The 12,000-nt window shown below is 29.6% G+C and overlaps 1 protein-coding gene across 1 annotated transcript in view; it reads right to left on the bottom strand.

Annotated features, from left to right (window-relative positions):
• LOC106461216 (potassium voltage-gated channel subfamily H member 8-like) overlaps positions 1 to 12,000 on the bottom strand; it is a 132,571-nt gene that overhangs the window by 28,120 nt on the left and 92,451 nt on the right. Inside the window, exon 9 of the mRNA XM_022388329.1 lies at positions 6,717 to 6,899. Coding sequence (XP_022244037.1) covers positions 6,717 to 6,899 — 183 coding nt within the window. The remainder of the gene's footprint in view (positions 1 to 6,716; positions 6,900 to 12,000) is intronic.

Raw genomic sequence — 12,000 nt, forward strand, 5'->3', positions numbered from 1 at the left:
ATTTGTCTTAATTTTTGTGCTTGAAGTCTGGTTTGACGTTGTTCAGAAATTTCTTGTTGTCTATATCCAGCTGAACTCTGGCTTTGTGCAGTTCAACAGTTTCTTGCTGTCTTTGAGTAGCCTGCCTTTCAGCTTGAGCTCGAAGTCTAACTTTACGTTGTTCCAAAGTTTCTTCCTGTATTTGAGCAGCCTGTCTTGCAGCTTGTACTTGAAGTCTTTGATTGCGTTCTTCTTCTGTTTTAGCTGCTCTTTGGGCTTGCATTCTTTTAGCGGCAGAATACTTCCCATAGAAAGAGCGTTTCTTGGGTGGCATAATCACCTGTATCACTAAAGAATAATTTGCAATTTACAAAGTTACTAAATCACTTATGAAACCACTTAGCACTATTTAAAGAAAACTGTTTTTGGAAATACTGACTTGACAGCAAGGTGATCTGAGTGTCTCTCGCCATAACGCTTTCTATGTGCAAAACGTGCTTATGTTTGTATGTTTCTTTTTTAAAAAATGGCACAATAATCATTAATTATAAACTTTGTCATTAAATACTACACCAAATACAAAATAAGTAGCACCATTAAATTTCTTGTAAAAAACTGGCTATTATGAAGTTATTTAAAAATTTGCAAGTTCAATGTAATGTCAAATACGAATACACAACCATATAATTCCTGAACCTTGGAATTAACTTTAAATTACTTCCCCGTTCTCTAAATTCAGCGAAATATTCCTAATCAAACACACACTACTTGAATTTTGTTAAATATTTGTAAAATAAACATTATTTTGGAAATTATCTAAGTATCAATATTCACAATTTAGTTAAGTTCTAATTATACAAACATTCGTCTATGTGCTCATAACGAGACATAATTTGCCATTAAGCTGGTGTTCGTAGGGCTTCTGTAATTATTTATTTGAATAAAAATTATTAAACTAACAATGCCTACTAAACAAAGCTAAGTATTCTTACTCATAAAGAAGTAATTAGTTGAAAAAAAAGGAAATTTCACATACTGTAGTTATTTTGATGAACAAAATCTAATTGTTGCATCAAGCTAACAACTCTCATGACTTTAATGGAGTTATGTTTTTTATGTTAACTGTATTCCAATTTTAATCAAGTAAGTTATCTGTATTATTTTTATTGTGATCAAACTAATATCTTCTATTACTAAAAGAAATATAACGTTACTCATTTCAGAATCTAACTCTTTATATTCATTGTTTTTTGGGGGATCTATTTAATCACTTCCAATTTTCTCAGTGGAGTCGTGTTGCTCACCAACATTCTTGTTTATTGTTTAATAGAAATAGACTTAGCATCTTCATTTTCTCACACGATTCTTATACCTTCACAATAAAGTCATTGTACTTACTTCTTGGAATGTTGTACACATACGTTGATTGTAGTGGTGTTACATATCTCAGATTATTTCTCTGTCATTAGCTTTATCTTATTCATCTCCTAATGTCATTGGATCAGGCTATAGATATAAGTCTCATTGGATCTGGATTTACATACAAGTCTCATTGGATCAGATTATATATACAAGTTTTACTTACTCACTTTCTTTTTTCGCTTTGTAATCAAGTAATAGATGTCTGATGGCTCTAATGGAAGGCAGGATAAATTCCACAAATGCTTCTAATTAAATTTTGATGCCCATTACTCTTAGTGTGGTCAAACTATTACTATTCATCACTATTAAGGAAATAGGGAAATTGAATTCAATGTTCCCAGTAGGATTAGAATAATAACTTCCATGTATCTCAATGGAACAATTAGGCTATTCTTCTCCATAATTCTTATTGGACTCATCCTAACCACGTAAAGTTTTTATAAGGAAACTAGTTTGTATAATATAATTGCTCTCAATTTGAGATTAATTTGAATGTTTTTAATGCGATGAATCAAGCCAGTTTTACAGTTTTCATAGATAATAGAGTACTCGTTGTGAATCTAGTCACTTTTACATATTTCATAGACAATATATTACTCGTTGTGAATCAAACCACTTTTACAGTTTTCATAGACAATAGATTACTCATTGTGAATCTAGTCGCTTTTACAGTTTACATAGACAATAGATTACTCATTAAGCTACCTGACTCATTTTCTGTGTAAACAGAACATGTATTTATCTAATTTCCAAAGAGATCAAAATGATCATTTTAATTCACCTCATTAATGAATTGAGTAATTATTTCCATTGTTATTTTGTGGAATCAGAATATCTAATGCTAATATTCACAGTGGAATTAGGTAGTTAATTTCTTATATTTTAGAGGAATCTGGTCATTCAGATTCATTGCACTCATTAGAACGAAACTACTTACTTTTGAAGTTCTCTTTGGGTCTGGTTACTTATCTTTATTAACTCATATGAAATCAGATTGCTTAACTTTAGGATCTTCAGTGGAATCAGATTGTTATTAAAACGTTTTCATCAAAGGCAAACTAACTATGATACTGTGAAGCTCAGTCGTCGTTATTTCGCTTTTTAAAAGTAAAATTATGTTAAATTAAATTAAATAACATCTATAACACTAGTTTTTTGAACGTGTACTTTATAAAGAACATTACACTGGGCAAATAGATAATTGTTATGTTATTATAATATATAGTACATTGAAATGCACGTATTTATTCTACAACAATAATATTCTGTGTCTAAGTATTTGGTACTTGTAGTAAAATTTCTTTCATTACAGATTCAAACTGTCTACAAATTTTATTAACTATAAAGTAAAATAGAGTAAGACATTACTTACAAAACACATAAAAAAGGTCAATACAATTTATCTGTTGATGTAGTAACACTAGTGTACATCCAACAGCAACAACACGTGTAAGTTTCAAACTAAATTGTCTAGCTACCTAACAGGAGATTTATAGTAATGTTCTGTTACACTGTATAATTCTCCCAAACAACAGTAAGGGGCCAATGAAACCCAATTTTTCAGCCTTGTCTGTGTCACTTTAATTAGGTTGGTCGCAAAGATAAGTGACTTCCGACACATGTGACTCTTTAGTAAGAGGGTCTATATTGTTCAGTTTGCTACAGTACTAATTGAACTTGATGTTCAACATATGATAGGAGCAATCTCGTTTTTGTTTATTTATAATTAAGCACAAAGCAATACAATGGGTTATTTGTGCTGTGCCCACCACGGGTATCGAAATTCGGTTTCTAGTGTTATAAGTCCGCAGACCTACCGCTCTGCCAATGTGGGGCCTCTTGTTTTTGAAAACTATCAGTGAGTTCTGGACCTCTTTATAAGCTCTCTTTTATCTTCCAAACCTTGTAATAATGAGCAAATTTTACTGTCCAAAATGAGCTGTGAGAAGTAAACGTTATGTCATAACTTATCTGGAATATTTGTATTAAAAATGGAAATTTTATAATTTCGAAATTAAAATTTTCTCAATTTTGTTTTGTTTTTTAAATCTTGAGCATTACCCTTTGATTATCTAAGTCTAAATAATGAACATTATTTGTAATAAAGGAACATTTTCTATAGTTAATTCTGATAGATAAAGAAATTTATCAATGTTGAGAAAAGTGCAGTTTTTGGTAGAACAACATTACCTATTAAATCTTTTATTTTTCATCAGTTATTATTATTATATATAATATAACCTACAATTTATTTATTGTACATGTAGATATACGCGCTAACAAGTAAGTGAACACGCCAACACAGTTCTAATATAACAATGTAAAATTATACTATTTGTACAAAAGGTATAATTTTAAAGTGAAAATGTCTGCAGTTATAACTCCCAAAAGCGTTGGGGATATTCCGTCTATATGACATAATCAAAACAACAGATGCAGAGCTGGTCAGCATGTAACCGAAAAAAAAGGGGATTAGGATCTGGATGCAAGAACCCACAACGTCCCAGATCCCACTATCACTCACCGTCTATAGCCGGTTGTGGGTATGATAGTTATCCTTAAAAAAATCCTTATTAAATCACCCTTGATTTCTATCATAGATCATCCAACCTTCTCCCTAATATATTTACTCGGATATTAAATTATGAAATATTCAACCTTACTGTACATTTCAAGTAATAATATTGACACTTTATCACTGCAAGCTATTAATAACTATTCAATATAGTATAAGCAGTAATACTTCAAATAATATTTCAGTTAATCTTTTTATTATTAACTGTAAACCCACCTATATATTTCTCGTACCCCTCCCTTTCTAAGAACATGACTTTCAAGTATAACTGGGTAAACTGAGCCAGGCCCAGTTGCCTGAAGTTAGCCTTTCCGACCCAAAAATATTGAAAGCATTATAAAGTTAATGCTAGTCTTTATAATAAGATTTTATATGCTAGCAAGCTCTCATTCAAGTTAGAAATAATTGTACTCAAGTTGTTAGTAAATGATTTACTTTCTAATAATTTATGAAATTTATTATAAAATAATTTAAAGACTTTACTAATTTCATAATTATTATAACCTATTCAATAGAAGTTTATATGTTAACAATTCTATGTTATATATGAAAAAAGTGTTTTTATTGCAGACTTTTATGTATCTTTTAATTTGAGAAATAATTATACCTTTTAACATTTTATATAGTACCACACTATTTGGGGAAGACAATCCTAGGATAGAAAATTTAAATTATCTTCTTTTATCAATTATGTCCAACTGCACTTTATTTTCTGACAAATTAATGTCTAGATCTAATAGTGTGTTATGAAACTACACGTTGCTACGTTCTAATTCGAGTTTAGGATAAATTTCAACTGGTTCAAACTCTGTATTATTAATCAATATTAAATCGTCAATATAACGGAAGTAACTACATATTTGTTAGAATTTGTTATTTTGTTCAGAAATATATTTTCATAAAATAAAAATACAAGTTAGCCATATTTGAAGAGAAATTAGCCCCCATAGGGATGTTTACTATCTGATTATATATTTTATCATTAAAGGTCATACAATTATTAAATATACAAAAATTCAGAAGGTCTTTACACTGTAAACTTAAAAATTTATATTTAGAAACAGCTATATTTTCAACTATAAATTCATCTATTAAGCTATTAAAGACTTTTATTAAATCTTTTAAATTTAATTTGGTATACAGTGTAGTCAAATCATATGTCAGAACAGAAAACGCTGAACTCGAAGAATTTAAAAATTGTCAGCATTCCAATACCTGTGTATTGTTTTTATTATCCAGAACAAATGTTTCGAAATACTTAGAGATTTTAGTTTTATTTCAGAAAATAGTAAATCTAAAATTTTATTTAATATGATAGTTAGCGGTTTGGTAATGGTATTTACTGAATTTGTAATAAATCGAAACTTAATTGAAGTTTTATGTAGTTTTGGAATTGCGTATAAGAAAGGTAAATTTAAATATTTAGAATTAACAGCTATATTCCATTTTTAAATGATTTTATGTAACTTATTAATAATTGTATTTTTATCTGAAGTAAACTCAGTAAAAGATTTTGTTATATTAATTTCATTTATTATAACCTGTGCATAAAATATTTTATATATAAATCCAAAGCTGCTTTAGCTTTATCGATTGGAGTAATCAAAAATAGTTTTTGAATTTATTTGATTTTTTTTCTAATTAGGAATATCTATAGTATATATATATATATAGATAAATTTAAATACCTTAACTTCTTTCTTATGTTATTTATAATAACTATTCAAAGAAAAACGTGGAGGATATAAAATTTTTTGACTAATTTTTATATTATATTCATCAATATTGTTTCTATATTTTGTATTATTTCATTCTTTGTAGTTTTATTTAAGATTCTAAATTCAGTTCCTTTCTTTAAAATGTTTATAGGATCAATATCTTTGATCACACATTCAAATCACTAGTAATAATATGCTTATGAAAAAAATCATTAAATGTATTATTATTACATTTGCAAGGTAAATTATCCGTATCTTCTGGATTAAGATTTTCAGTGAATTGTTTATAGTTAAAAATCAAAGGTCCTATCGTTTTCTTGTATGTAAAGCTAACAGATGGTTCTAATGTTTTTATAGGAAATACTTTTTCTTGAACACTTTTATGTATGGTTTAAGGCAGAAAAAGATCATCATACACTTTATATTTAAAATCTATAACAATATATGATTTTTATTGGAGGTTATATTATATGGTACGCCATATACATTTAATCATTTTATGTCCAATGACCTTTTTTTTGGACGTAATGACAGATTCAATTAACGTTTAATGTGTTGTTATAGTTTTCCTTAATAAGAATTGTTAATAATGCATGTTCAAGTTATAATAAATATAAAATCCTATGACTTATATGCTGAAGTTGTGAATACCTTGCATTCCTTCTAATTGCAAACCAAAGTAATTGTGCAATATTGTTGTGAAATAAAAATCAACACCGATCGTAAGAATTCGTTGAACGTGAAACAACGATTCTTTTTATAAAAAACATTATCATATAAACATTTATCTTCAGCAGTACAAGGCAATAATTTATCAAAATTGTTTACAAAATATCATATGGTCGATGAAGACTTTTCTTCTGAATTTTATCGATAGTAATAGAAGCATAACATATTCTGAAATCCAAAGTTGTGATTGTATTTGTATAAAAATATTTAATCTGAATTCACTTGAATCACAAACGTTAACGAACCTGTTTTTACTTCAATGATTCCAAAGGAAGCACGATATGTCTACTTACCACCTATAAGCATAGTGAGTATGGAAAACACTTTTTCTGTGTTTGTGTTGGCAGACACGTTACCAAATCCTACACTGGTAAGACTACTCGTGGTGAAATACAGAGCTGTAATGTAGGCAGTAGCTGTATCTGTATAATTCACAAAGTCGTTGCCTAATTTATTCGATAACTGATGTAGCCATCCTGTGAAAGAGCCATAAATTGCTTATTAAAATTTGATTAAAGTCAACGAACAATTTCTTTTACACGTATAGGTACTTAACAAAGGCTGTTAAACATTTAAACATAGTGAAATTTAATCGCCTTTGCTTTAGCTAAATAAACATGTAAGTAACATATGATAAGAAGTGTATATTGATTAGTTTTGTATTTCGTTTTTTGCCTATTTGTTCAGCCACTTAATGAGTGTATTAATAAACAGATTTGTGTTTCCGACAAGTGAGGTAAGTTATATTGCGTCAAAATATTTACAAAAATTTTCGAAAAAACAGACACTAATGACTTCAATCGTTTGAAATTTTCTTTAAAGCTTAAGACACTGAAAACTAGCAAATATGGTGAAAAATAACAGACATGCATTATTTATGAACGAGAATCTATATTTGTTATATATATTTATATATGTATAAAATCTAACAGAGTTTCTAATAAATGCGGTTTTAAAAATACATAAGGTGAACTAAATTGTTCACACTTTTATGTTTGGTAATACACTACCCTCCAATAAAATACTACTACTCATAATACTGATTGAAATCCTTATAGCTTATGCAGCAACACAGTATTTTCAGTGAATCTGTTTCATGTACAACATATGATGGAGCGGACATGTGACAACAATGTCATGAGACGTTCACTTTTGCAGAAAGCATCAAACTTTGTATATATAGGTTTTAAAACATGCTAATTTCAAAGCCTTAGTGAAGCAACTTCTCATAGTAAACCATCTTGTTTTAAACTGTGTATCATGTAAGTTCGAGTTGGGCAGAGTAGACATATTAGGCTTGAAACTTAAATGAACTGCAACTACTTGTTGAAAGAAAACGAGACAACGTTTCGGTATCTTTACTGAGGCCTTCTCCAGTATAGAAGCCGGAACGTCATTCCCTTTTCTTTCAACAGGTAGTTGCAGTCAATTAACGTTTTCATACCTACCATAAAGGATCAGGCCGAGAATATTTTGATATCTTTTATTTAAATAACTCTTTGGTACTATCATGATATAAAAAACTGTTTAGTTTAGATATTATTGATTGATTTATTTTTGTGAGTAAATATTTTATTATTGTTTAGTTTTTGTTGCAATAAGAGTTAAAATCAGATGATTATAAGAAGTTGTGTGTATAAGTCCTTGATGCTGAGACTATCGAATGTCGCGTACAATACATTGACGTCAAGAATATAGAAGGCGAGCAGACGATTAAGTTATAGACATATAAATAGTGTGAGACGGGCGGAAACAGCAGACAGACAATAACGGAAGAGAGTAAAGTTACAGGCAAGGTAAAGTTCGGCGTGAAGTTGACTACAGTAGACGTGATAGGCCTAACGTTTAGTATGTTAGAGTAAGTCTAACAGTAGAAAAGGATATAAGAATAATAATTTATTCCGTCAAAGCGTGGTTCTAAGGTAATTGAATCAGCCTGAGTGCACTTTTACAAAAGGAACAGAGGATATTTAGAAGAAAGAAGACCAAACGATTACAGTAATTCGCGCCACAATTGTAAGTGAATCACACACACAAAATACTAGTGCGATAGTAACAGAGAATATAGTTCGGCTTGCCAACTGAAATTTAAAGTAATTGAAGAGGTATAAGTGGACTTTTGACAAGAAGAAGAGCACTATATATATAGTGTATGTGATAGGCCTATAATCTTTATAGAGCAGAGAATTTGTTGTACATACGTTTAACTTGTTCCGAAAAATATATATATATATATATATTTGAAAACAAGTGAAGTGCGTGCTGTTTATTTATTTATAATTCTAAGCCCAACTACACGGTATATATTTATAATATTAAGAAGTATAAGTAAAAACCTTTTTATCTGGACAATTGGAGGGAAAGAAATTATATATTTTAAATTCTTACAGGTACTAGCCATCTTTACACGAATATTTATATAATATTTTATTAAAATGTTACCAAAGACTCCTAGTTTGCTTATTTTAATTTATATCATTAAAAAATATACTTAAGCTTGCCGTTTAACAACATACTACAAAACACGCAATCGTCGCCTTGGTGCAATAGGGAGTCACGTTATACATGATTATACAATAACGAGTTATGTGCATTTGCTCCTTTCGTATTTAGTATTCAAATAAAGATTACAGTAAGAATAGTGCTGTTTAAATTATGTGAAAATCTAAGATAAAATGACAAGTACACTTGACTTGAATGTATACGTTTTCCTTCGCAATTTTGATGTTTGTTTTTCCACGGAACTAGGTCAAGTGCACGGTTAGTAACATTGTAATATTGTACTTGTTTAAAACTTTGTAACTAGCAAGAATGTGTTTTGCTGTTTGAAACTACTTTCGTTGAAACAAAATTGGCCATGTTTTCAGTAGGAAAATTAATTTTAAGCCTTTCACTATTCACTGTTCAATGTAACTATCCAATGCCTAGCACAGGTAGTAGGGACTAGATGTTTTAAGCAGAGAGAAGGTAGATAGAGCAGGTGGAGGGATAACAATGTGATTTATATATGGTAACGTTGATGTAATTTACAGGCTAAGTATATGAAAGCATAGAATTTTCCATCTCAATGCTGTTCAAACTTTATCAAACATGGAAATCATTGAAGCAGTTATCTGTTGTTTTTGTATGCAAATATTCTCACCATTTGCTGAACGTATGTGTAAGGGGTCAACCAACTCCTTCAGATATGATAATATGATAACATACTTATTATCATTGTATCTTATCTACATCCCTGATGAATGTGTACATTTTCTGTGAATTATGAGCAACATGTACCGGTTTGGGTAAGTGACACGCACATACAACAGCAACAGATGTTGACAAATGCCATGACAAAAATAGTTAAATACTACAACACTGTGGGAAGTATACAGTTATATAAAAGATGGGTTAAAATGTGACTCAGATGTTAACTCATTCAGAATTAGAGATTTTACTCTAAACTTAGACTATTTAAATCTTTAGAACTAAACTTTTTGTAAGTCAGGAAATCATGAAATCAATATCTAAATGTATAGAAATCTCCAATACTGGGCAGTCGTTTTATTAGGTGCTAGTTTTTTATCATAAAATATTAAGAAAAATTAGTCTGGCATCCTTTTATAAGAAAAAAAAATGTCAGATATTAACAATTCATCAGTTAAGAACTTAATATTTTCAAATAATCGTGAAAGGAAAAGCATCCATCACCATTTGGCCTCAAATTTGCATCAAAACTTCAAGACTAAATGCACTTAAGATAGGAAGGGACATTTCAATACCCAGAAAATAACTTTTGAAAAAATTGGAGGTATATATATCCATACTCCATCACCTCGGATCTGCCAATGATATTATTGAGAAGCCATTGTCTGACAATTTGTTTACCTAATGTTTAAAATCAGCAAATCTTAAAATCTTTTTATACCAAAGTTCGTGCTTTCTAACAAAAGTGAACATCTTTCTCGCATGTCCACTACACTATAACCCATAAATTGTTTTTATACCGAAAGGACATGTAATGAATACACATCATGCTATGTTATGGAACTACATTTTATTCGTGTGTGTGTGTAATAACATTATATTACTAAAAGTTGTTTTCTTGAATTGAAGAGCAGTGCAGCTAGTATTAGTAATTACGAATGACTCTTTTCTTAATGTTTTCCATTCAAAAGACTATTATTTTCTCCCCCCCTTCTCAGTGAGCGTATCTGATAATATGAGGATATCTACCAGTCACTGATATGCAGTGATAAAATGCTTAATTTAACGTTATATGAGATCATAGAAAGCAAAATGCGACGTCTATGATTAAACTTTGCACCTCTTCTTAGCGTTACGTGTTGGAGGAATGCTTTTGTGAATACAAAAGTAGCTTATTCTAAATTTTAGCATGCTAATATATGGGGTGTGTGATGGAACCAGGTCATAAGAAATTGATTAAAATTCCACTAGATAATATAAATTTTACTTGAAATCATAGAAGTTCTGTTTCTCATTTTTACTTATTTCTCACAGAAAAATATTTAAAAAATTCTGGCTAAGTAGTTCATGAAAGAGCTAGACACAATTCTCTTGTTTGTCCTGGGTCATACTACGCATTTTTTAAAAGTACTACAACAACATGATTTTTCCTTTGTTCGTCCTGGGTCATACTACGTATTTTTTAAAAGTACTACAACAACATGATTTTTCCTTTGTTTATTCTGGGGCATACTGCGTATTTTTTAAAAGTACTGTAACGATAAGATTTGATGTAATTAGTGTGTGGACTCAAAGTGTATCTAATATTTTCTATTTATACTAAAGTCTTGTTTGTTCGTTTTGGAGAAAAGGTGCATTGAGCTATCTGCTGTGTCCACCGCGTGAAATCGAACGTCGAATTTTGGCGTTGTAAGTTCGGGGGACCACTATAGTCAAATAAGTAAATGTGTGAAGTAAACGAAACAATATTTTTTTAGATTTCACATCACGTATTTTACTGTTCAATCTTCTATAAAATCGAAAGTTGTTACACTTGCGTTTTCTCCACTAAAATATTTATTTTTACTAAAAGTATAATAAAATGTATTCAACAGTTCTCTATGATAAATCATTAATTGAAACGAAACTACTAATTACAGTAAATTATTCTAAATACAAATGAACATAAAAACCAAATATTAAAGAACTAAGCATTGAAATAAAAAATTGTGACTTTTATAACTTGGAAAAAAAATCGCAGATAAATCTCTGACATTCCGGTTCTTTCTAGCATGGTGGATTTATAAGAATAAGCTAAAGTATAATTTGTTAAGCAGTTGGAAAAAATGACATGTTAAAAATGTCAACTTTTAAAAATAAGTACTAGATGTGATGATGTGAAATACCCAACATAATTGTTAGTTCGAAAATAAAGTCTCAGGAAACAGAGAAAATATGTATATATATATATATTATGTTGTCAAGACATTAATGTCACTTTTTGAGATGAAAAAACCCGAACAATTTATATAAAAACAAAGTATTTATCAAATGAAAAACTCTACAATTTTTATCGATGATGCTTTTTCATCTTACAATCAGGTTGTTAATGCTCTGATTAAAGAAATC

Source organism: Limulus polyphemus, unplaced genomic scaffold (assembly GCF_000517525.1).
Source record: "Limulus polyphemus unplaced genomic scaffold, Limulus_polyphemus-2.1.2 Scaffold37, whole genome shotgun sequence".
In the NCBI taxonomy this organism is placed as follows: domain Eukaryota; kingdom Metazoa; phylum Arthropoda; class Merostomata; order Xiphosura; family Limulidae; genus Limulus; species Limulus polyphemus.